The 25,878-nt window shown below is 41.2% G+C and overlaps 3 protein-coding genes across 7 annotated transcripts; 1 reads left to right on the top strand and 2 right to left on the bottom strand.

The window, feature by feature from the left end:
• Positions 1-468: 468 nt before the first annotated feature.
• On the bottom strand, positions 469-17,074 carry LOC117935805 (transport and Golgi organization protein 1 homolog). 5 transcript variants are annotated; one of them, XM_034858326.1, is made up of 26 exons: positions 15,687-17,074; positions 13,403-15,635; positions 12,957-13,235; positions 12,564-12,664; positions 10,042-10,173; positions 9,847-9,868; positions 9,638-9,726; positions 9,066-9,137; positions 8,117-8,227; positions 7,879-7,950; positions 7,664-7,768; positions 6,705-6,827; positions 6,209-6,397; positions 5,981-6,071; positions 5,750-5,817; positions 5,578-5,648; positions 5,394-5,495; positions 5,175-5,271; positions 4,787-4,854; positions 4,004-4,089; positions 3,752-3,865; positions 2,967-3,098; positions 1,720-1,863; positions 1,112-1,164; positions 811-988; positions 469-720 (listed from the first exon to the last, which is right to left on the bottom strand). In XM_034858326.1, exons 1-26 carry the CDS (start codon positions 16,728-16,730, stop codon positions 506-508), a joined length of 5,991 nt encoding a protein of 1,996 aa, XP_034714217.1. In that variant the 5' UTR covers positions 16,731-17,074; the 3' UTR covers positions 469-505. The 5 variants fall into 5 exon arrangements, with proteins under 5 accessions (XP_034714217.1, XP_034714215.1, XP_034714216.1 ...); XM_034858324.1 differs by having other exon boundaries at positions 13,403-17,074; XM_034858325.1 differs by having other exon boundaries at positions 1,720-1,854; positions 13,403-17,074.
• Positions 16,742-19,798, bottom strand: LOC117936289 (melanoma inhibitory activity protein 2-like). The gene is made up of 5 exons (XM_034859162.1): positions 19,132-19,798; positions 18,832-18,965; positions 18,177-18,263; positions 16,905-17,954; positions 16,742-16,798 (listed from the first exon to the last, which is right to left on the bottom strand). The coding sequence occupies exons 1-5, from the start codon at positions 19,250-19,252 to the stop codon at positions 16,742-16,744; spliced, it is 1,449 nt and encodes a 482-aa protein (XP_034715053.1). The 5' UTR covers positions 19,253-19,798.
• A 1-nt stretch (position 19,799) lies between these two features.
• gemin2 (gem (nuclear organelle) associated protein 2) lies at positions 19,800-25,667 on the top strand. The gene is made up of 10 exons (XM_034858332.1): positions 19,800-20,000; positions 20,818-20,902; positions 21,210-21,299; positions 21,828-21,887; positions 22,453-22,569; positions 22,865-22,909; positions 23,003-23,071; positions 23,650-23,760; positions 24,275-24,333; positions 25,255-25,667. The coding sequence occupies exons 1-10, from the start codon at positions 19,879-19,881 to the stop codon at positions 25,292-25,294; spliced, it is 798 nt and encodes a 265-aa protein (XP_034714223.1). The 5' UTR covers positions 19,800-19,878; the 3' UTR covers positions 25,295-25,667.
• Positions 25,668-25,878: the final 211 nt, after the last annotated feature.

The raw sequence follows: 25,878 nt of genomic DNA, 5'->3' as shown, positions 1-25,878 counted from the left end.
CATGTGCATGTCATTGTAACATAATCAAAAGCGTTGTTTACAAGCTGCTGTTATAAATAATAGCTTTGTTGAGGAAGGCAAAATCCCACAGGGAAGTCAGTGAAATTCACTTTAATTATATTTTAAGAAACTTGTTTTCAACGTCTGAGGAATATTTAGAGTTAACGTTCTCAGTTCAGTCACAGACAAAATAAGATTTGACGTGATCTGATTTAGGTAAAATTTGTAGATGCTGAAGGGCTTCATTTTTTAAATTATGGTGATAATAGCAAGAACGTTGGTATGATTAAAATATATTGAATTAGACATTAAAAGATGCATTTCTTCCTTGAAAGCAAATTATCATTTAGATTTGTTTCTGTGCCACTGGGAGGAAATGTTGACTCATGCCATCACATTCTCGGCCACATACCACACAGCATTTCTCTACATGCACACATTTCAACCTAAGTACCATTACCAGTACCAACAAACAAATGCACGCACGCACGGACGCTAGTCAGGCTCAAATGGCGTCTTCAGACGAGGGTGTGTGCTCCTCTGGCGACTGGCTTTGTGGTGGGGAGGGAAGAGACTGCTGAGGAGGGGGAGGACCCATGGAAGGATGTAGGTGGCCGTCGGGTAAAGGGGGCCGCATGGGGGGAGCAAAGTGAGGATGAGGAGGTCCACCTGGAGGGAAACGAGGAGGGAACATCATCCCTGGACGAGGAGGGGCCCACACTGGAGTAAGAGGAAAAGGAAAGCGAGCATGACGTCAAAGGACATTTGGAGATAATAAGGTGTTAGATGACGATAGCTGTGACTGCTTACTAGGCATCATGGCAGGGCCCCCAGGTCCCCTAGGAGGGTAAAAGTCAGGAGGTGGTGGTCCATATGGGGATCTACGAGGATAGGGACCGTCCATGGGGCCCATTGGGGGTCCAGGTGGGGGTGCGCCCCCCATCCTTGGATCCATTTCAGGGGGAGTCCTTCGGTCACCAGGACCAGACTGGTAACACACATACAAAAAGGTTACAGAGGCTGGACCACAGATCCATACACACACATGCTACTCAAACAAAATTGCTTAAACACACAAACGCGCACACACACACACAAATGAATCTCTTACCTCTCTGTGTTCCTGTTCACCAGGCCCATGGCTGTTTTCTCTGTATAAGCCATCTGCATTGAAATGAATGAATAGAAGAAATGAACAATCATAAAAGTAGATGGCTTAAATATATAGACTACCAGTCAAAGGTTTGGGGTCACTCACAAAATTCCATTGGACTACATTATAGACAGAATCCCAGCTGAGAGCAGTTGCCTTGTTTTTTTTAACCAGGGCAGCAGTTTCCAGATTACATTATGTGCTTACATAATTGCAAAAGGGTTCTTTAATGTTTTCTTAGTTAGTTTTTTAAAATAATATCAGATTAGTAAACAAAATGAGCATTTGGAACATTGGATGATGGTTGCAGATTGTGCAGAATGGTTGTAGATATTGCATTAAAGATCAGCCACCCACCCAGATCAGCTGGTATCCTGTCTATAATGGAGTGAAATGGAAATTTGTAAGTGACCCCAAACTTTTGACCGGTAGTGTATATTCTAAGTTTGCATTCTGCTTTTTCATTTCCATTTGTGCACATTCAAATTCACCTACTTACAGTCCAAAAGCGTTAAAGATAGCAAGACAGTATAGATGAGAACCTAATGAAGAGATGACTGACTCACCCGCCATGTCTGCAGGGTGATGAGGTAATGGGGGGAGACCCCTAGGATGGAGGGGGCCGGGTGGAGGCAAGAGGCCTAGAGCTCCTGGAGGAGGTCTCCTGTACATCGGACCTCCTTGTTCTGGGAACATATAGCCTGAGAGACAGACAAAGTAAGAGAGAAGAAATACACAGAAAATATGTTCAGATTTATCAATATTATATCATATTTTTGGGTGATCTCAGGATCATATTATAAATGATCTGATACAAACACTTTTATCGCAGAGCTTCAAGACAAACTGTAGTTTCAGGTGTCAAAACTCAAAATGCATTAAACAAAATACACGTGCACTGTCAACATGCATTTGGCATGCACATGCACACTATATGATTTCACTGTTGACTTGCCAAACACAGGTGAAACTAATAACCTTTACAATGTATGCACTCCATTTGATTTATTGTTATAAGCTTCACCTGTGCACTGACTGCTGTAAATCAACATTTCAGCTGTGACAGTGACCTTTTGAGTTCCTGAAGTGTGCAGACACAATACCACAATACTTTTAGAACAGAGATTAAATACTGGGTCTAACCATATCCAGGTGCACATGGCGCCACACTGAGTCAGAGTTTTTCTTTCTTTCAAATGTATAAATAATGTATTGATGACCAAGGCAAATGGTTAATGACACAGCAGAAATCCAGCAGTGCTACATCCAAATGTATCTCCACAAGAATGTATAATGAGAAATGTTCCTTGCTCTAGTCTGAAGGCTGAGTCTCACTTTGATGCTCAAGAATAGAAACAGAACTATTTTCATTGCTGCAATCCCAAGTCAGAGCCAGTATACTCAGCACTCTTTTTTATTAAGGCCACCTCTAGTGGGCTATATTTTTTTTACAACTTTTGACCACAGTTTTGTTTTGGGAAATCTAAGGAAACACATTCATTTACGATATATATCTCGATATCAAAGGACGGTTAGGACAGGTTGTGTGAGTGTCACCAGGCCTTCCTTATATTACAAGTTGACGACCTACCAGACGTTACTGATTTACTCTGTCTTTGTCTTTCACACACACACACACACACACACACACACACACACACACACACACACACACACACACACACACACACACACACACACACACACACACACACACACACACACACACACACACACACACACACACACACACACACACACACACACACACACACACACACACACACACACACACACACACACACACACACACCTGGGGCTCCTGGTGGGGGGGCCCTACGATCTCTCTCCCATGTTGGAGAGATTGAGCCACTGTCAGAATGAGGACCTCCACTCCGCTCCATCTCTCCGTGGCTACCTGGGGGCTCTACTGGACCTCGAGACACTGTGGAGGAAAGACAGTGGGAGGGGGAAAAAATGAGAGAAAAATGAAAGGAAGGAGAGATAATTGAAGATGTTGATGAGAGAGGGGGAAGGGAGGGGGCCGAGCGGCCAAAGACAAAATATCACTGAATAAGGCCAGAATGAGTGTAATTGCAAGATGGACAAAGAGAAAGTGTCATGTCAAAATGAACTGATGAGATTTAGGACATCCAATCCCATTGCACAATAACTTTGCAATGAGTGCTAACAGCATGCTAGCACACAGACCATGCTACGGCACAAGTTTAAGCATATATAGTTGTTCATGCTACAGCCAGCTGGTCATCTCCAACATGGCGCAAGGGTTTATTGTGATGACTTTGTGAGACTGAATTAGCAAATGTTCTATATGGAAAGTAAGATAAATGTTTTGTCATTTCAATCAGCAAGACCAAGTGATACCTAAAAATGACCTATGAATAATAAAACAGGACATGCCTGTACTTAACTTGTCTTAACTTGCAACTACAACACTAGAAGATATTAGGAGTGTTCTGAAAGTATATAAAAATGAGGAAATTGTCTGTGCACCATTCCAGGGGCTCTTATCTGGTTTGGTGTACAGCTGCAGCTCGTCTCTATATACGTGGATTGTGGCTTTCTGTGTGTATGTACCTCGTGGAGACAGTCTAGCAGGTGGTCCGTCCATTAACGTAGGAGGAGACAGAAAAGCTCTGGTTTCAGATGCAGGTCGACCCAGAGGAGATGGACCATATGGTGACCTTTCAGCTGAAGGTTTAAGGGTAGTTTGGTGAGTGCAAAGTCAAGGAAATCTGTGGCCTACTGCTTCCAGACTGGGGGTGTATTAGCCACAAAATATGATGTTAGCTTAATAATGCATGCTTTGGTTTATAAGTGTGTGCTAACCTCTGAAAGGCAGAGGTCTAGCCAGGCTGTCCAAGGCGTAGGGATCTTTGTCCAGGGCGTCCAGTTTAAACTGTGTGTCTGTCAGCCTGTAAACAAACCAAAATATATTTCTTCAAGTCAACATATGACAAAATATTTCCAGACCCTAGTAATCTATACAGTATAGAAAAACTGTAATCATTAATTGAATTGTATCCAGTGTCAAGGCACATTGTTATAATACAATTTTTACTATACGTTTGAACTAAATGAAGGATTTTAATCATCAGACATCTGGATCTGAAGTTAGTTAGCAAACGTTAACATATTTTATTTTAGGGCTTTTCCCTTTGTTATAGTAGTAACAATGGATAGACATGAAAGGGGAAGAGACCGCAGGTAGGATTTACACCAGGGCCGCTGCAGGACTCAGCCAACATGGGGCAAACGCTCTTACTGGGTGAGCTAGAGGCCAGCCCATCCACTGATTTGTTTAACGTGAAACTGCTTTAGTCTGTGTTTTTACTGTTGTTTTTTTAATCACAAGGCCCGTTGTTTTGGAGAGCAGAAGACCTCTGTGGATATTTTGTCTCCTGGTAAAAAACTCCCGAATGAGGAACACTAAAGGAATCCTAGCCAGGAGAAGCTGACTGCAATGGTGATGAAGACAACTCCCAGGATTCAACACTACTTCATGACGTGACTAAGCTCAGTCCTTTGTGACTGTTTTGATTGAGAGACCCCCACAGCAACGAGAAATTACATATTGTGTGTTTAGTTGCACTTCAGTTGCTGTCTTCTTACTTCTGTCTGAAGAGGGCGTTCTCTCTCCGGATATCTGCTAGCTCTCTTTCCGCTGCACGGGCTGCCAGCTGGAAAATCAAGCTAAGATTAGTAACATAATATGAAATGTACATAGATAGAGACCAAGTCAAGATCAGAGCACTTGAATGCACTGTTAAGATAAGGAATTAATCAATACATAAAGTAATTGATTAATGGATACAGTACTCATAAGATTATAGATTAAAAGACCAGAGTAGATGTGTGATGCAGGGACAGACGGGTAATGTAATACAAGACATGTGAAACAAACCCCCATAACCACACCAGCTAACATCTGTTTGGCTGTAAACCAGGAAAAAAATCCCAGTATTTTTTCACTCTCATGTTTTTTAGGTGTTTTACTAACCCAGTTATTGTGAGCCTTCTTCTCATGTGCTGACATTTGAGTCTGGTAAGACTGTTTGGTTTTCTCCAGCTCCTCCTCCATCTCTCCTGCTCGTTGTCTGAAGAAAAAGGTGACAAACAGGTGGGACTCAGCATGTTTGTATAGGGAGGCTCACAAATGTCCACTTTGCATATTGCATACTGTCAATGTGTGTGGTCGTAAATTGACGGGAGCGACTACCTATAGTTGCTGAGTTCTTCCATGGCCATAGTAATGTTTTTGTCGGCTTTATTTAACTTATCTTCTTTCTGCATGCGCTCCTTCTCCTCCACTGTCAGCAGCCTGCAAATGCACACGCTCACTAGAATCCTGTACAGCAACTATAGCTTTCAGCTTCTTAATACATTTATCCTTGTGTCTATACCTGTGTAATTTAAGCTCATTCTCCTGGTACATTTCTGTCATAATCTGGAGTTTCTGTTGTAATCTTTGAACCTGGAAACGTGAAAAAAAATACAAAAATTACACAAAATCAAATGAATGTGGAATGCTAATATAATACAATATCATACTAAGACCTAGCTGAGGGCAGCTACCTGATCTGAGTACTGCTCAGTGTCCGACTGCAGAGATAATTTCTCGTTATCCAGCTCCTCAATTCTCGCTAGAGGAGAAACGAAAAAACACACACCCACACACTCTCAGGTGTTGATATGTTTCACATACTACATACATTACTATATCGTTTTATATAATCTTTGACTTGATTGTTCTTTATCTGACATCTTAACACCAACCCAATCCCAATCAGCGGACAGTTGACTCACCTTGCAGGTCTTCTTTAGCTTTGACTTCATCATTCAGTTTGGCAAATAATCGGTCTTTGTCTTCATCTACTGATTTGAGATCTGCATTCAGCTACACACAGTTACAAAACAACATATTAGTAGGAAATCAGAAAAGTGTCCAGGGATGTTTATAATGAATGAGCCCGGTCTTCAGCTCTCCAGGGAGTTTCGAAACACTGTGTGCTTGTGTCCATTTGAGTCAAATACCTTAGCAGCATAGATAAGTTTCTGGACTTTCTGGAGATGGCCTTGTGTGTCCAAAATGTCTCCTCTCCCATTTTCCTTTCCTCTCCCTGCTGTACCATTGGATGCCTCCTTCCCTTCTCCTTCCTCATCTTCCTCTTCCTCCAGTTCTGAATCCCAAGCTTTCATGCTCAGCAGCCGATCTGTCAAGGACTGGAAACGGACAAGTTGGACGACAACCCAAAGTAGTACAACTAAATCCATTAAATTAGGCTGATCTTTTAATCTTTTACATTAGTAAAATCAATGCACCGTTCTTTTGTAGTAGTTCTTGAGATATTATTATTATTCAAAAAGGTCAAAGTATATTACAAATTGACTAGCTACATTATGTAGGTATATTCTATCTGTATGTTGTTGTAATTTTTCAACACTCGTTGGAACAAGTATTTGCTTCTAGATTATTACAGTTCTATCATATTTTATCTTACACTATAATCAATACCAGAACCAACCATACCATTATACGCTCATCCTTGTTGGCCACATCCTGCAGCATCCCCCCGTGGGCGACCTCACACCTGCTCATCTCCGCCTCCAACTCACTTACTCTTTCTGCCCATCCCTCCACCTGCTGCCTCAACTGTAGAGAAGGAGACGGAAAGAGAGGACAAAGACACAAATTATGCCATAGGACAGATCAGATTTTTAACATGTTTTGTGTACCGTTAAAAACCATTAATCTAATACAGTATGTGATAGAATGGACTGAATGGAACAAACTGAGTTAATTAATACTTTAAAGCTTTCATTTTAATCATGAAAAAGAAAAACCACCTCCCTTGCAACCATGCACAGTTAAGGCACGGTCACACATACAGTGAGTAAATGCCGGTGAGTGACAATTGCCTGCGGAGCTGATACCGGCTGATTAGACACAGCAAAAAAAAAAGAAAAGAAAATTGACATTACACTACAGCCAAGAGGGCTCAACCACACACTGCTTTGCTATTGGTTGAGGAAATGATTTGATGGTCAACGTTCAATAAAGTTGAACTCCATGCAATCCAAAGATGCAATATATATGTGACTGTACATATACTGTGCTGGAGCTTGTTGCAGTTAACGGTCAGCTGTTACACAAACTCCCGGGCAGTTAAGTGCTTGTGTTTTGTTTTTTTACCCTAATTTTTAACCTAAAACTTTCTTGTGGCAGCAAAAGATAAAGTGATGGTTACTGTTTACTGTATAAGGGACTCTCAAAACGGACTGACAAGTCTGATCGTCAGTTACACGACTAACCCCTGCAGCTAAGTTTGGGTTGTTTTTTCTCCAAAAGTTGAGCCTGTCCCATCTTTTCGCCACAGGCCGCAGCCTTTTTTTCCAGCCCCCAGGCACTACACCGATTTTGCCGGACTGCCTGATCTGTGTGTGTGTATGTGTGTGTGTGTGTGTGTGTGTGTGTGTACAGCATCCTACCTGAGCATTGCTCTCCTGTAACAGTGTGTTCTCCTCTCCAGCTGTTTCCAGATTCCTCTGTAGTCTGTCACTGTTCATATTGTACACTTTCAGAGTGGTTTGAGCCTAGAGACAAACAGGCAGCAATAATACTATATGAAACACAGAGGAACAGAGCAAAGGATGAAACCATTATACAGGAAAGAGTACACAGACAAGAGGTTAGGTAATGCTACCTGCTCTTCCTGTGACTGGAGGTCTTTGGTTTCTTCTTCAAATGTTTTCATGCTTTCTTCAAGCACTGCAATCTGGAAGGATAACCAAAAGAGAATCCACTATACATCAGTATCGCAATAAGGCAATGGACTTCGGTTACTAATTAAATGTGATTCTAAAAAAACAATTGTATTTGTTACAGTTGGTGTTGTGTGTGTGTGTGTGTGTGTGTGTGTGTGTGTGTGTGTGTGTTCCTACCCTCTTTTCTTGCTCTATCCTGTGTTCTCTCTGTTGGTCCAGTTGATCCTTTAGCTCTTCCAGATCCCTGTCAAGCTCCCTTTTAGCATGTTCCAACTGTCTGGCTTTAACCTAGAGAAGCAAGAACAAAGATGTCTTCAAGTGAGAGCAAAGGAAAGTGTGCAGTAAACATGAAGAGGAGAGCATGCAGTAAACATGAAGAGTCAGCTCCCAGCGTCAAAATGTGATACATCCTTATTCCAAATTTGGTGACTCAGTTCAATTGTTCTTCCTTTTAACTGTAATAGCAGCTATAAGCAATATGTTTTATAATAACCATGTGTTGGACAACAATATGCAAGATGTGACTGCCAGACTGTTTGCTAACAAGTTTGTTAGTCTTGTATTGCCAGACCAGTGCTGTGTCAGCGGGGGAGTAAGCCCCTACCTGCAATTAAACTCCATGCTAAATCTTTTCGGGCATTGTCATTAAAAAGTGATGTTTGTGATCTTTTTACACTTCCAAGTTGAATCTTTCGTCATCCCTAGTGTTGTAAAGGAGACATAAACAATATTGGGGGGTGTCTTTTGGTAAACTGATTGAAAATAAATGACATCATCAGGCCAATTGGGAAAATCATGATGCATAAGTCTGTAGTCTAGCATTGATTTTGATTTCCAAGTAGTTTGACATTTCTTAAGAGCCTTCTCCATAGCTGCCCCCTACTTCGGGAACTCTTTTCCAAATCAAATCCAAGACTGCACCAAGCTGTCAATGTTCAAATCAAAACTCACTTTTCCAAAACGTCTTTTTAATGTGTGATTATTGGGTGTTATATATTTTTAGTGAGCTGTTTCCAATGATAAATTTCAACTTATGTAAAGTGTCTTTGAGTATCATCAAAAGCGCTCCATCGATGAAATATTTTATTATTATTACCCTCCCTTTAATTTTTTGGTTCTGCCTTACCTCGAGATGTTCTGTCTTCTGAGTTTGGGCCAAGACACCACTGTCCATTAGTGAGCTCTCCAGGTCATCATACTGCAAAAGAAACATGGCAAAATGCATTTCATCAGCATTTAAACTTATATTCATCAAAGTTTTCCATAACTTTGCAATGAGAGAGTTTATGCTTTTTTAAATTCAATTTTGGGCATTTTTAGGCCTTTGTTTGACAGGACAGATGAAGACATGAAAAGGGAGAGAAAGGGGGGGCTGACATTCCGCAAAGGACTGCAGGTCAGAGTCGAACCCGAGCCCGCTACTTTGAGCAGTAAACCTCTATATATGGGCACTATATATATATATATATATATATATATATATATATATATGAATGAACTATCCGGGTGCCAGAGTTTCTGCTTTTTGATCGCGCCTTATACAACTTGCATAAGACTCTGCATCTTCTGACATTTTTTTTCATGCCATGGACATTAAAACATATGTTATGAATTTGACCTCAGTTGAAAACACCCAGTGTTGTGTGTCAAGGCTCTGCCTCTAGTCAGTACTCAGTCAGCATTGGCATCAGTACCAACCTCTTGTTGACATTTGCTGAGAGTCTCAAGGACTTTACACTTCTCATCCAGCAGCTGCGCAACCTGCTCAGCCATCCGCCGTTCCTTACCTAAAAACAGAGAATACAAAGCATGTAAAAGGTTAAATTGGCAGTGATTTGTGATGTATTAGTTTAATTCCTGTGAAGTCATAATAATATGATATTAAGGAATAAGTAGTGAAAACTTACCTTGATACATTCTGCTTTTGACCTGTGAAGACATAAAAAGAAAACAATGATGAACAAGTAGCAAAGGGATTAATCAGTTGATAAGGAACATGTGAGATCTCATTGTTTCTACCAACAGTACCAAAACAAATTCATATATTGTACCATTTCAAATCTTTGTGATGCTGATGTTTATATACATGGCTTTGTACTCACAGAGCTATAACATCTACAGGTGAACAACAGCATTGTCACCAGCCCCACCACACTGGTGATGATGACTGGTTCCCATGGCACCCCATACAGGTCTGGCCCGGGTCTGATGTCATCAGGCAGTGTTGATACAACCTGAAGGATGTAGAAAGCTCTGTTTAGTTTAGGAGTGGATTTCATGAACATCTTTAAAAAGAGATGTGTGACTGTACGCCTGGGAACAACATTTGATTTACTCTATTTAACTTAGTGGATTGTACACAATGGAATCCTTATTGTGGACATAAGGATCAGCTTCTTAGTGCTGCAGGACTGCCCTGCAACCTAGTTGTAATCACTTGCGGTCAGTGTGATTAAACATTAGAGATGGTTTCATGCAGCATGGCAGTAAGAGACCCACAAAACAGCTGTTCCATTAGTAGGTAGGGTTGCTTTCTTAACATTTATAAAAAATTAAAAAATGAGCCAAACAACTGGATTATTTCCTATTGAAGTAATTATAATGTTCTTACAATTGACCACAGAATATACTAGTTGGCATTGCAAGTAGCTAGCCTTGACTACTCAGCCTTGAAGCTTTACTACACAGCTGTAGTAGATATCAACTTATAGAGAGCCGTAGCTAAGCTAGTTGTCTGCTACAGGGAATTTAACAAATAAACTCTGCCATGTTTTAGCTAAAAGATCAGAAACAGCAAGAAACGAGACTATATCAAACATACTAACTCTACTATCATTGAGCTAGCTAGTTTAATATTACTAGATCACGTTAACTCTGTGAATTATTACAAACACATCTACAAAAGCGACTTGTGCAGTCTTGACAGCTGGTGAATAGCTAGTCATGGCGCGACACACATGAAGTCAGCCGTGAGCTGTACAAATTCAAACATGTACTCAGCAGTAATACGGAGGTTGACAATCCGTTACGTTATGCCAGCAGTGTCGGCTAACGTTAGTTAGAAAATGCTAATGAAACCTGCCACACAACGCACATCCTTCACTTTCTCCACGGCGATACTGTAGTAAGCCTCTGCCGTCGCCTGAAAGTCGACCACTTTGCTGGCCGAGTGGTCGCTTGCCGTGTTTTCCACCATTTCCGAATTATATCATTTGGTTATTATTTTAGTGATATCTGTCATTTAAGGGCTGGTATTAAGAACAGAGAATGCAGCCGTCAACCGGGCTAGCGGCGATTTCACATCCTATACACAACACTGACGCTCAGGCGTGGACCACGTCACATTGCAAGTCGTAGGGGTTGGGGAGATTTTGGATTCTCTCTTCAAACTCCTCGTCTAGATTCAACAATCTTGGCATTGCATTAAACGATGTCAATAACTAAACGAAAATACATTTTACAATTTTAATTAATACAAATACATTGATTTGAGGCACTCACAAGCTCATGTAGATATCATTATACCCCCGCCAGTATAAATGGTTTACTCGCAACGTCACCAATTGTAAAATGCCACACTGGCACATCGGAGCATTTTTAAAGTAACACCAACAATAACAGGTGTCGGTAAATCAAATGGAGAACTTCCAATATCGTCTTTAATAACATCCCCATTAACAACCATAGTTATGTTTTTGTTTTTACACAAAAGCCCTCTTTCTCAAGCAGTTTACTACCACAATGTGTCACCTTTGCTATATTACGGCTGCAAGGTAATAAGCTGGTCTTAGTTGGACATAGGTGAAGACTTGACTCGGTCACCAAATATTTCAGAGGTACTCACCGACACGTCCTCATTTTCGTCCATTTGAAACTAGTGAATCATTTAAAAAAATTGTAAGGTCTGTAGGGTGGGTTGCCAGCTGGTTGAATGTTTGTAATAGACCCAGCAGCACTAAAGGAATGTGTTATGGTGACGGAGCCAAGCCAGCTTGACACCTGAGACATCAAGCTAAAGCTAAATGTCAGATAAACATGTCACTAGTTCAGTGTTTTAAAGAGCCAGACAGTTTTTGGTTTGTTGACACTTTTAAAGTACAGCTGGATTGACAACTGAAGGTGTGCCAGAGGGGCCTATAGTGCCCTATCAGAATGATCCAAACTATACATGAGATTATGTCACAATGCTGTGTGAATAAAAAATATTTCATTTAGCCAACCAGTGTTTTTTACATTTGACCCTCTTCACCTAAGAAGAGGTGGTTGCTTTAGATTGTTTAAGAAAAGTGCTCCAATTATTTTCTGTTGAGATTTAATTCCTTTATGTTATTAATTGAACAAACCTGAAAGCGATGACCTAAATGTGTTGTAGCTGTGTTGGATGTCGAATCACAAACAAGTAGCACTTATTGCTTTAACCATTACATGATCATTTTATCTACATTTGGCTTTCATGTATTTGAATTTGCAGATACATGTTTATTTTTTTTGTTGATTTAAAAAAAGTTTTTGTTTCTGTTACATGTTTGTGTTGTGAAGCAACAGATTGCAGTACTACGCCTAAGATAAATTTCCCCGTGGCGACCATAAAGTCTATTCTAATTTATTCTATTCTACATCTTACCTGTTCAGTAAGCCATATGAGGAGCTCTCTCACTGCACAAACATGAGTGGTTGAATCTTCAGCGATCTGATGAACAAAGTCCACAATTTGATTCATTACCCCTGGAATTAGAGTCACAAACATAATGGAATTAAAATTAAAGCTTTCCACCTTTGTCACAATTACCTATCATTACAAATCAACCTAAAGTGTTTATCTTGAATGCATAATAAACTAGTGTAAAACAAAAACCGCCAAGTAGTGTGTTGGTCATGTCATAATGTTCCAGGTTGTGTATCGCGGGAATGAGGATGCGGCAGGCCGAGTATAGCCCTCCTTCTCATATCTTACTACATATATCTTTGAATCATCTTTAAATTCTTCTTGATTAAGGGATACTTGAGTCATCCATACCTTCCGGGGACTGTGGAGATCCTGGCTGAATCGGAGGACAGGACTCGGGGGACACGCTCTCTCCTCCACTTCTTTTTCCCTTCCCTTCTTTTGTCTTATCCTCAGTCACCTTCTCTTTTTCCGGGCCTCCACTCAGTCCTCCATCTTTCTCTTCACCCAGCCCCATCCATTTATCTCTTGGAGTGTGGTTATCCAGGCATACAGAAGGATCTTCCTCAATGGCCATTTCCTTATCTTTACTGTGACTCGAACAGGATTCACCAACACAGCTGGCCTCAGCTGCATTTAACAGGGAAACATATGCACTCTGATTGGCATCACTGCAAGTCAACCCCACACATTACAACATCAAAGTAACTTAAAGCATTACTAATACCAGCCATGATTTTTGAGGCCCAGTAGACATAAAATACTTTGCTGGTTTGTGTTACTGTTGTCTGATTCACCTGTGTTGAAAGTCTCTCTCACTCTTGCCAACAGCATTTCTAGCTTCTGAAGTGCGATGAGTGTTGTGGTCTTTTCTTTGTCCTCCTGTGGTGCATCCGTGAGCCTCATGCTAGGAGCGACCAGTGTCTCCCTGTGATAACGCAGAAGCCTTTCTATATCCAACAATATCGATTCGTCATTATCGGGGTCATCGGTCGTGGTTTCTGAGCTCCCTAAAACGTAATCCAAAAACTGCAGCTTGTGTCGTCCAAAGAGCTCCATCATAATAGTTGTCTCATACGCGCTCATGTAGGTGAGAAGGTTCTTGTAATGTTTGGTGAGGGTTTTCTTTTGGATGGAGCTTTCTGAGGGATGAGAACGGGTCTGCGTCGGGGCAGGAGATGATGTCTGGGTCTCTGTAAAGAGAGGCTGCAGCTGCTGTTGTGACAAGGTGATGGGAGAGTCTGTGTGCAAATCTTGCATGTGAACCTGACTTGAATCAGTGGTTGAATCCTGTACTGGCTCAGGAGGGAGAGAGGCTTGTGCCTTAGATGTCTCACCTTTGTCCGAATCCAAAATTGGGGCAGATTCCGGGGATTCCTTAGTTTCAGTGACAGGCGTTTGGCTAAAAAAGCTAAAGGCGTTTTTGAAAAGGCCGAACGCTCCTGCACTTCCAGTCTCTGCTGCTCCTTTATTGTGGCCATCTGACATATGTGAAGAACCAGATGGATGTCGAGGAGCAGTTTGTTGAGATTTCACAGCCTGGCTTTCAACAGGGTCACTCGACGAAACGGAATTCTCCATTCCTTCCTCTGTCTTGAATACAGTACCACCTGTACTCACATCTCTGCCCTGATTCACCCTTACATCATCATGCTTTACGTTGACCTCCCTCTCTTCCCTGTCAGTGTTCTCCACTGTGTCTATCATATAATCCGAGTGTATTTGCTCAGTTTCATTCTCAGTGGAAATCCCTTTGCTGCTGGTTTCAGTGTCTTCAGACTTAGTTTTATCTCCCTGAGGGATCACGTTGTTGTCAGAAAGCTCAGTGTTGTCTGCCTCACTGGAATATAACTGATCATCATCTTTGTTCTCAGCTGTCCGGCTAAGTAAAACTTGATTAGGCAGGCTGTTTTGGTCACTCACCACGGAATGTAGCACATCATTGTTTTTCTGCTCAACCTGCTTTTCTTTCCCCTCCTCGGCCTTAGCATCATCATCTTTTTTTTCTTCCTCCTCCTGTCTTACATCCTTATCTCTCTCCGTGTCATCAACTGGTACCATCTGACTCACTCCTTTCCTATCTGCTAGCATTAGATCATTGTCTGTCACTGGATTCTGCTTCCCTGTCTCCTTTGTCCCTTCACCTATTGAGCTTGACTTATTTACAGAATCAACCCCCACAAAGTTGTCTTCACTAGCATGAGGACAAAGCTTGTTTGAACAATTAAGGCTCCCTTCTTTCCCTTTGGTCCTCCTCTCACCCTCCAAATTCTCAGTCTCCTGGTTTTCCTTAACTTCCTCCTGTTTCTTGTTTTCTCCCTCTCTCTTCTCTTCGTCCATCTGTGGGCTGTTCTCACCGTGTGTCTCTTTCCCGCTGCTCTCTGACTCCGGGCTTTCACTGGCTTTCTGAGTGGGAGATAAAGAGTGGATCCTGTTTTCCATTAATACCTCCAAATGAGACTGCACTTGCTTTTCCTCACCCTCTTTCTTCTCTTGTTTATTTTCTCTCTCAACCTCCTTTAACTCTTCAATTTTCTCCTCTTCTTTTAACCCCTCTATTTCCTTCTTCCTCCCCTCCTTTATCTCCACTTTCTTCCCCTCTTCATTTAACTCTTCTTCCTCCCCCTGCTCTCCCTCTTCCTCCTCCTGGTTGTCCTCTTCTTTTATCTCCTCCACTTTCTCCTGTTTCTTCTTTTCTTTTAACTTGTCCACCTCCTCCTGTTTCCCTTCTTCCTTTATCTCTTTTACTTCCTGTTTCTTCTCTTCCTTTAACTTTTCTATCTCCTCCTGTTTCCTCCATTCCTTTGTCTCCTCCACTTCTTGTTTTTTCCCCTCTTCCTTCATCTCCTTTACGCCCTGCTGTTGCTCCCCTTCCTTTAACTCTTCTATCTCCTCCTGTTTCCAGTCTTCCTTTATCTCCTTTACTTCCTGTTTTCCCTCTTTCTTTGTCTCCTTCACTTCCCTTTGTTTCTCCTCTTTCTTTACATCTTCTATCCCACCCAGTTTTTCTTCTTCCTTTGTCTCCTTCACTTCTTGCTGATTCTCCTCTTCCTTTATCTCCTTTACTTCCTGTTTCATTATGTCCTGCTGTGTCCCCTCTTCCTTTAACTCTTCTACCCCCCCCAGCTTTTCCTCTTCCTTTGACTCCTCCACTTCCTCGGTTTCAGGGCCTATAGCTGGCTTGAGACCACTTTCATTCAACATGTCTTTCTGTAACTCTGTTGTCTCCGTTTGAACTGGCCGGAGGTTGCTTTCACCGTCTGTCTCAGTTTCTTCTACGGTCTCCTCTAGCTCGTGTGCATCACCATCACTCTGTGTGCTCCCCTGCTGCATATCTGGAGACACAGAGTCCTGGTCCTCATTGTTGTCCATCTGTCCTGTGCTCTCACTAGTGGAAAATGTTCTTCTGTCCTCCTCTGAGCCATTGCCATACATAGTTTCAGTACTTCTATTAGTAGAATGAGCTGAACCAAACTCCTGAGAGATGCCCTCCTCTCCTAACTCACCCTGCCGTGTCTCTCTTTCTGTGTTATCGTCAATCATAGCAAGTGAATCAGAATGATCAACATTGGTTTCTACTCTGTGCGCAGGTAAAGTGTTATCCTCGTTGGAGGTAGGTTCATTTCTCTCCTCAGCTGTGCCTGAGGATAAGAAAGAAGGCTGACTCTTTCCACAGCTTCCTCCAGCTCCACTGCTAACCCGACTTTCTTCTGCTGAGTCATCAGTCTGAGGCTTGGGAACCTCTCTGTGAAGTACATCTGTTTCTGCATTGTTTCCTTCACCTTCATGACCATCACTTCCAGCACCAGTAACAGAAGTATCAGTGGATTCTTCTGTGTTGTCGATCTGATTTTGGATCTCGGGCCCTACCCCAACCACGTCCCCTGGTTTGTCCTTCTCACCATCGCCTACAGATTGTCCACTGGAGTTTACATTCAAATCCACAATACTCACGTCAGGCCCTAAACTGATGTCAGACTGGGTAAAAAAATCCTGATCAGTGCCGCTTGCAGGATTACTTTCTTCTTCTCCTGGCTCTCTGTTATTATCCTCACCCTCATTAGCTATAGATTTGAGCATCTGATGTTCTTTACCCTCCATACTCTCCATGGTCTGAGGAGACATATCTTTTTCATCTACCTTGGATGCTGCATCTTTAGGTAGGACACTATCCTTGCTGCTGTCTGAAGTACCTGTGTCGTTATTATTACTGTCAGCATCGACTCTGATCTCTAATTTGGCATTTTGATCCTTTGGAGTTTCTCCCACCTTAGATTCATTTGTAGTTTCTTTCCTTACCTCTTCTGTCAGTACAGGTTGTAATTGATTACTATTACTATTCTCTGAGGCTGTTGGTTGTTCTAAGGTTTTGTCCTCTTCTGTCTCCTTAAAATCGCTTTCTGTACTCTCATCGACTTCACTCTTGACTTTCCTGTAGCCTAAAATATCCCTGATCCCTATATCCAACCAAGAACCAGACGCTGGCTGTTCTTCCTCCTCTTGGATTGTCTCCTCAGCCTCTACTTCAGGTGTTGTCTCAGGCCCTGACTCCTGATTGGTCAGGCCAAACCCCAGCGTGCTTGACAGTCCGTTACCTAGCCAACTCAATGTCCCCATCTCTCTCTTTTCCTCTTCATGTAATTGGCTGCCTTCTAGGTCCAGAGAAATCCTTCTACTCCTGAATGTCTCTGCTGGTTCTTCATCATCTTCTCGTTCTTCAGTTTGCTCTTCTTTTGCAGGATGATCTGTTTTTTTCTCTCCTCCTAAGCCAAGCCACCCAGTCATGGTTGAAGTGAAAGAATCAGCAGTTCCTCTGTCTTCTTCTGTACTTTTCACAGCATCATCAGGTTTTCCTTCTCTTCCAAACCCCAGCCATCCTGTCACCGAAGACGCAACAGAAGCTTTGGCCTGCATCTCTTTTCTCTCAGCATTTTTCTCTCCTTCAGCCAAATTCCCAGCTTCTTCCTCTTTAGCCAGACCTAACCATCCTGTCATGGAAGAACCAAGCCAGGAGGAGGGGGCAGACCCACCTTGTTCGTTCAGAGCTGCAGAGGTCTCCCCTGCTTCCTCGTGAATCCTGACAGCAGCATCCCTAGCATTTTTGTTTTCCTCCTCTTCTGTCGATGTGCCGTCAGCGTCCTCTGCTGAAACTGGAGATTCTGTAGAGGGATCTTCAGATGTTGAAGGACTTTCAGCATTTGTGTCAACAGGGTGTGTTGTGGTTTGGGTGATTTCTGACTCCTGGATGATGATATTTGGTTCATCATCATCATCCTTATCATCATCATTGTCCAGATGACTGGAGTCAATTGGATAACCAAACTCATCCATACAGAAGAAATCAGATTTCTGAATGAAGAGAGGAAATTAGGGGAAAATTAATGAATAAGGCATTGATTTTGTACAGATTCAGTAACTATACTACTAATGAGTAAATATTATACCAGATACCAGTTTACTAACTGTTTATTACACTTCTTTACAATCAACTGCCATGCTTATTGTAAAAAAGTATGTTTTGTTCAAAGCTGTTAATCTGAAGAGCTAGTGAAATCAAAGTTTTTTTTTTACCTGTGTTTCCACTACCTTCTCCACAGTAGCATAAACCTGCTCCTCTTGCACTGCATCCTTTGGGAAATAGCCAAACTGTTTGTCAATCTGAAATCAAAAGGAAGCAGAACAGCTGTCACAGTTCTGTAAAACCACTGCAGCATTGTGAAAGAATGGAAGGAAGGAGCATTTTATATTTAGGTGTACATTTGTTTAAATGATTCCACAGTAGTAAAAAAAAGGTACATTTGATATTAATTTAGTCTTTGCTTTCACCAAAAGCCACTCAAAGTAGCTGCTTTTGGGGCATTAATCAATTCAAAGTAATGATTGAGCATGGGCCATTATTTTAACAAAATAATGTTCATCTTAATACATAAATACATGTTGTCTCTGAAAAGCAGAGCAGTTGATTACAGTGATTAAATTAAGTGATAACCAAAATAAAAGATGATGATGCTAAATACACAACTACATATATTTAAATGAACTGGAGTGCTCTCACAGACATTTGTGTTTATTAGATACAATGTTACTATGACTTAGCCAATCAGTGCTGAGAACCTAAACTATCTGTATTATAATCTTGACTAATCTCTTCAACCAAGAACCTGATGTGTGTGTGTGTGTGTGAGAGAGAGAGAGAGAGAGAGAGGGAGAGAGAGATCAGACTCACACTGCCTGCCCAGAGATCTTCCCTCTTTCCTGATAGTTTGTGGTAAACAAAGATGATGTCTCCCTGTCTGAAGCTCAGGAAACGGCAGTCCTTACCAGGGTGGTCCCTGATGGCCTGCACTCTGCTCATCAGGCCTACACACACACACACACACACAATATATAGTAGTATAAAATGGAACAGGAAACATAATAACAAAGGAAGCTTTGAAAACATAGCTGCGCCAACTGATATAAGCTACAATCTAAATGTAGGCTTATATCATAAATTTGAATGCTATATTTGTAGTTTAAAACTTACTTTCACACTCAGAATCTCCACAGATCTTGTAGTCAGACAACAATGCCAGATTTAAGTGAGGTAAAAATATAAAAACTATGGCTGTAGTCCACGGGATTGCGTAAACCTGTGAAACGGCCATTCTTGTTGCTTTAACCAGAGTGTATCAAGAGAAAACGTCCATGAGTAGGCCTATTCCAAAAAGAACTCCAGCCAGTTGTGCTGGCAAGTGGACATTGCCTCTGAGCTGTTGCTGTCATGAACACTCAACAGTAAGTGAGAGAGCTGAGATAGCGTGAGGATAATCATTAACATCCAAGAGCGGCTTGCAATAGGCTACATTATCTGCTCACTGGTCAAAGGTTTGTATTTTATTTTATTATAGTTCAATATTAGAGATGAGCTTCTACAATTTGCATTTCACGGGAATAAACGAACAAACATGGCAACCGATCATTGTTTTGGCAGAATACATCTTTTCTTTCTGACGTTTTGTGGACTTCAGCCTTTATCTAAAAAGATGGCAACATGTGTAGCGTTTAATCACCTAGACAACCAACGCCGCGCAGAAAGACGACGTCATCATTCCGCGTTTGTATTCAAGATGGCGATCTAGGTTGGCTATCACCTGTGAAAGAAGTGTTGTTTTGGTCGACAGAGACACAGTCGACAGAGACACAGTCGACAGATTGTTGTTGTAAGTTGGTGCTCCATTCGTACTTGGCAACATTAAATCTCTTGTTTTAGAAATTAGCTTACAGCTTCACAATGAAGTCAGACGTAGAGGAGTTAATGCCGAGGCTGCTGCCCGTCGAGTTTGGAGCCAGTGCAGAGGAGCTGGACATGAACGGACCGCCGAGAAACCCCCGGGAATACCTCCGACAAGTCCAGTAAGTTCATGTCAAACAACTTTTTTTGCTATTTGGACAGTGGAGAATTATGGTGATTCTATTGGGTGACTGTCGTGTACTACGCTGATAATGCCACCCCGGAAATGGTGTAAATATGGTTGATGGCTTCTCTTTAGTCAGGCTTATATATTAAAGTAAGATAGTAGAATTTTACTGTGAGAGCCAGTGTTATACTAAATGTTATTTTACAATGTGCTTAACTTTACTCGCAAAAAAACATAACTTGACAGTCTAATGTTACTTAGAAGACAGGAAAGGGAAAGTACATGCAGCAATAAAGGGCCGCAGGTTGGAGTCGAACCCGCGCCCGCTGCGTCGAGGAGTAAACATCTATACAGTGGGGAGAACCAGTATTTGAGGTACCAACTTCAAACAGGTGCAGTTTATACAGGTAATGACAGGAGGGCTTCTCTAAAAAAAAACAACTAACAGGTCCGTGAGGGCTGGAATTTTACTGGTTGGTAGATGATCAAATACTTATGTCATGCAATAAAATGCAAATTAATTATTTAAAAATCATACAATGTGAATTTCTGGAGTTTTGTTTTAGATCCTGTCTCTTAAAGTTCAAATGTACCTATGATAACAATGAAGAACCTCAAGATGCTTTGTAAGTCGGAAAACCTGAAAAATCAGCAGTGTATCAAATATGTGTTCTCTCCACTGTATATGGGTGCCCTCTCAACCAGCTGAGCCATCTGGGCGCCCAATGTTAGTCTTTTTTTTTGTAAGTAGGGTGCATCAGTTGCGCCAGTAAGTTGTGTGCTTGAATGATGTATATTATGCTTTTTATCAGGCTGGAGGCGTCACAGTGTCCGGAGGTGGTGGTTGCTCAGATTGACCCAAAGAAACTTAAGAAGAAACAAACAATTAATGCCTCTGTGAGTAAATCTACACTATGAGGAATGTCATTTCAAATAAAAACAAAAAAAGGGAATGCAAAAACATGTAGTGCAGTATCCACACTAATGATCCCTTTGATGCAATGTTAACTGTTCATTTGGATACTTATGTTTGAGTTAAGGTAAGAAAGTATCTTGTTTTTACAAACCAATCATTATTGTATACGTAGTTTTGTTTCACATAAAGTATAAAATGAGCTACAAGCGACACATGGATGACGCTGAGAAAGTGATTTGAGAAGAATGTATTCCATTGTGTTCCTTCTACGTGTGTTCTGTGTTTCAGGTGGCAGGTTGCCATGCTGCTCCGGCGGGTTTCTCCCCCAGCCTCAGTTGGCAGCAGCACCAAGTCAGCACCTTCTCAGGTGTCAGACAGGTAAAACGCATAAGCAACTTCCAGGTCTTTCTTGTTGACTTTTTCATTCCGAAAAATGTTATGACATGCACATTACAAAGGACCAATACTTAAATCAATTGTTTTTTGTTTATGGTCAAATTTATATTATTTATCGATTATTGTAAGTGTTGGGCGTTTTCATTGAGGTTCGAGCCGAATTGATAACGTCTTTGTTCACCTGTTTTTTTTTGGGGCTTTGACAGAGAGGGGGGTGAGCCTGGGATCAAACACTTTCTTGCTGCACTTATATTGACACAAAGTAATTACACATTTGGTAACTGCAGTACTAGTTGTGTTTTACGTGTCGAGGAATAAACCATTGCAAAACAATCTCGAGCGCGTGCTTATGCATCTCTGTGTGTAGTCCCTCGCGGCAGCACTTTGTTGGACTGTTTACAGCCGCAACACAAACTAAAGCAGTAGTTCTCTGCGGGACTGGCGTAATCCATGTCACAATAATCCATTTTCATAATCAAACTGTTTGTGGGTTCTGTATTTTGCTTTCAGAGCATCGCAAAGAACAGGAATCACTGGAGCAGCCACACTCTGGACGACAATGTTCTGATGGTGAGGAGGTGGTTTTAAAGTTCATTTAATAGAGGAATGGTAAATTTAATTGTTTTCCTTCACAGTTTCTAAATTTAAAGGTGCCGTGCCACACAAAACCGTTTTACTTGCATTTTTTGACATATGATAGGTCCATATGGGTTTCTGTTATGTGGTGAAAGTGAAAATGAACTGCTACATCCTCTGTCAGCTCCAACCACTGAAAGGAAATAGAGAAATCAGGCTCTCATTGGCTAGCTGTTAGCCAATCAGAGTCAAGCAGCTTAGCTCGTTGAATATTAATGAGAACTGAAACAAATCGAGCTGAGTCTTCCTGCAGGCTTTCTATACCACGCTAGAATGGCTTAAAAACAAGGTAACCAAGGCATTTTTTTTTACAAAACACACAAAAAAATGTTAGAGTCCATGGTAGAACTTCAGACATAACCTCGAAGTAATGAAATACGTGTGGCAGGGCACACAAGGGCTATTTTCATGTAGATATACTGTATGTATAGAATAGAGCACACTGAGTAGGAGATTTTGCGTTTGCTGTGAACTTCTTGGTTTTATGTGTGTCCTACAGCCAAAGCTAACCGATGAGGAGGGTTGGAAGAGATTTTGTTTCGGAGAGACGGTCTATCTGGGCACCTCGACCGGCCACACAGATGCTGAACCAGAGCCAGCATTGGAGTATAGCAAGGTTTTATGAATGTTGCTTGTTGGAAGAAAATAAGACTCATTTATTTAACTATTATTTGTTAGCTGCCAAGGGTTTATAATGCTCAGGTTATCAGCAAAATTCAGTTTAGTGCTTTACAATTCAATTGTAAAGCACTAAACTGTATTTTATAACTTCTAAAATCTAAACTTGGGAGTTTTACAGTACTTGTTTCTTCTGCCACTTGTTGAGAAACATTATATTAATTTTATATATATATATATATATATATTATTTAAGAGCATGTAATATAATCAAAGCATGTGTCTGTGCTCAGGTGGGCTTCCCTCCTTTCCTCAGCATAGTCAGCAGGCTGAACCAGGTAAGTAACCTCCTCATGTACACGTCTAGCTCACACGCTGAACCAGTTCAACAGTCTGATAAATATGCGTTGGTTTTCTCTTTGTGTCTGCAGTCCACAGTGCTGATGCTGTTGGAAATTCTAATCAGCTGGTTTGAGGAACACGATTTTGTTCCACAGTTGGTGAGTTTAGTGTATTTAGTCACTCCACATTGCCAACTCCTCGGAGGCCTGGTGCTAAAATCACATTGCAGGGTTGTAGGGCAAAAACTATAATACAAGAATGACTGTTATTCTCCTGCAGTGTTTTCAAACGAGTTTGCATACAAAGCTAGCTTGGGAAAACCCAACCAACCCCGACCGCTGAGGAGGGCTTTACACAATGACGATGACAGCGCAGCCACGGCAATCCGCTTTTTCTTTACACTCAACATGACGGTCACCGATACGTAGCATACGTTACCTGGAACGTTGATGTGATTGGTTGAAGGACTATCCAATTGCGCCGAGCAGCATATACAGCCACACTGTATATGTGTATATTACTTCCAACCAATATAAAATAGCAATAAGCACTATTGTCTTCTGACCACCCAACATGTGGAGAAGAATTCATTCTAAATTGTGTTTACGTGGCCATAGTAATTCCCTTTTTCTTTTTCTTATCGTCCACATTTGAAATATGAAAGTTTAAATTTGTTTAGAGAATAAATGGGAATTGGTTTGATTTCTGGTGTGTCTGTATCACCTGTTTGTTTAAGGGTCGCTGGTTGTACGCTTTGTTGGCCTGCCTGGAGAAGCCTCTGCTACCTGAAGCCCACGCCGCCATCAGACAGCTGGCCAGGAGATGTGCTCGGCTCCGCAGCACACTGGTACGATTCAGTTTGTACCACTGTCCTCGAGCCTGTGTTACCATCTTCTCTAATGTGTGTGTGTGTGTGTGTGTAGCTGTACATAACATGTAAAATGGTTCGTACTGGATATCCCTATTTATTCAATTTTCCTATAACACACTGCATTTATCTATATAATTCTTACTATTATGTTACTGCTACTACATTCTCACATATACTCACAAATCTGTACACGTTCATATATTGTTTATATTACATTACCATATTTATTCTGCTCTTATAAGGTAACTGCTAATACACTGCACCTATTTATATTTTTTTAATATACTCGAAACAACCTTCTGTAAACCAACTGTACATGTGTTTGCGGTGCCCTCAGCTCCTCCTTTCTTTCCTGTGTATTTAAGAATACCTAAACTTAGGGTGTTTTATAGATTATTGCATTATTTTAAAGGTAGTACTGTACTTTTTTAATGTATACTTCTCACATTAAGGTATGTTTGCTATTTGTTTTGCTTTTATGATTCCTAAGGAGAGTCAGGAGGATGAGAAACTGCCCCCCCTTAACCTGCTCATCTGTCTCGTTGCCAGGTATCACTCAGCAGTTTACATTAATCAGATCACATAACATTTTCTATATCAGGGCTGTCTGGATCGGTCGTATTAAATCTAACACAAAGAGAATGTTTATACAAACGTTGACATTTATTTTCATTAATATATATTAGGGGTGTACGATATATCGACTTAATATCGTTATTGTTATATTACGTTGCACAGTATATCGAAAGTGTCACCATAAGTATGCAAAATTTAGATCATTTTGCGGAGCGCTGCGTCCCGTCCGTTGACTGTGTGGCTAGATGTTTGATTTAGAGCCCGCTTGAAACGCTATAACGATCCTGTTTCATTGGCCAGTTACCGAGCGTGACGTGTGTACATATTTCGACAGTGTAAATGAAGAAATAGAGACAACCAAACAGAATGAATCATGAGTGGTACTATCCCCCAAAAAACTCTGTTGCAGTCAATACGCCAGAGCTAGCCAAACAAGCCTCAATAGCGGCCAAACTTACAAGAATTTGAAGAGACATACCACACCCATGCTCTAACATTTAATTTGGCCAATGATGCCCATCCACATAGTGGATTACAAAAAAGGCTTCAAGAAGCTTTTGATTCTGATAAGACAAATGGTACCAAATCCCATCTAGCACCTAGTTCTCACAGGTAGCTTTGCCACAACTTTATAAAAGGCGGCGCAGGCAGTTTGGAGTCGGATAGATTGAAAATTGGTCATTGACGACCGACCTGTGGTCCAGCTGCACTACGGAGACAGAAGTCTCACTGTACACTATATTGTTATGAATCTATGAATATTGTAACTTTTTTAATTTTACATGTTTAAAAAATATCTAAATCAATCAATATTGCATTATCACATTTTGTCAATGTTGTGCAAACCTGGTATATATGCATGCAACTTTGCTCCTTTCCTTTTCTTTCCTACAGATACTTTGAGCAGAATGACCTGGCAGACAAGCCTGAGTAAGCGCATCGTTGAACTGTCTACCAATATCAAGGCGTTGAGGAGGAACATGTTTTAAGCCTTCAGACTGCAGGCTGTAAAATGAAGCAACAATAAACTTATGAACAATCTTGGAGATGAAGACTTTTAAAATCAGTGGAGAGCACTAGACATTTCTGAGGACACAGCCGTGCAAACAACCATGTAGAGAGCTGTGGTGATTGTGACGCACATTGCGATGAAAGTTGAGGAAACCACCAAAGGGACTGGATCATCAACTCAACCTGTATTTCAGTTAAAGTAATTGGGACCGTTTTTGGTTCTTTGTGAATTTATTTCTGAGGTTTATGGATGCATCAATGCAAACTTTTTTCTATTCAACTGATTTAAAGGATAACCACTTGTGTAAGCATTGTTGTTAATAAAGTGGTACACCTACAAATAAAATAGTTGCCAACTGTTCTTCTTAGCTAGATAAGATGCAAGGCATTAGCACTGCACAGATCACCAACAAAGAACTCTAATTTTTAAACCAGCTCTTCTCACTTGTTAATTTGTAATAACCATCCAAAAATGTTGATATTTTAATAGACTTCAGAATGAGAAAT

The sequence above is a fragment of the Etheostoma cragini genome, chromosome 20 (genome assembly GCF_013103735.1).
Source record: "Etheostoma cragini isolate CJK2018 chromosome 20, CSU_Ecrag_1.0, whole genome shotgun sequence".
NCBI classification, from domain to species: domain Eukaryota; kingdom Metazoa; phylum Chordata; class Actinopteri; order Perciformes; family Percidae; genus Etheostoma; species Etheostoma cragini.
This window is presented reverse-complemented; position numbering and strand designations above follow the sequence as displayed.

Excerpts from the sequence above, each read along its gene's own strand:
- LOC117935805 (XM_034858324.1), bottom strand. The coding sequence starts at position 16,730 with ATGTCTCCTCAGACCATGGAGAGTATGGAGGGTAAAGAACATCAGATG. Across the intron at positions 12,665-12,956 it reads ATCTCCACAGTCCCCGGAAG|GGGTAATGAATCAAATTGTG; the intron begins GTATGGATGACT and ends CTCTAATTCCAG. Across the intron at positions 6,828-7,663 it reads TACAGGAGAGCAATGCTCAG|TTGAGGCAGCAGGTGGAGGG; the intron begins GTAGGATGCTGT and ends CCTTCTCTACAG.
- LOC117936289 (XM_034859162.1), bottom strand. The coding sequence starts at position 19,252 with ATGGCCGTTTCACAGGTTTACGCAATCCCGTGGACTACAGCCATAGTT. Across the intron at positions 18,966-19,131 it reads TGGAGATTCTGAGTGTGAAA|GCCTGATGAGCAGAGTGCAG; the intron begins GTAAGTTTTAAA and ends GTGTGTGTGTAG. Across the intron at positions 16,799-16,904 it reads AACCTGTACTGACAGAAGAG|GTACTTCAGACAGCAGCAAG; the intron begins GTAAGGAAAGAA and ends ATAACGACACAG.
- gemin2 (XM_034858332.1), top strand. The coding sequence starts at position 19,879 with ATGAAGTCAGACGTAGAGGAGTTAATGCCGAGGCTGCTGCCCGTCGAG. Across the intron at positions 21,888-22,452 it reads TGGACGACAATGTTCTGATG|CCAAAGCTAACCGATGAGGA; the intron begins GTGAGGAGGTGG and ends TGTGTCCTACAG. Across the intron at positions 22,910-23,002 it reads TAGTCAGCAGGCTGAACCAG|TCCACAGTGCTGATGCTGTT; the intron begins GTAAGTAACCTC and ends TTGTGTCTGCAG.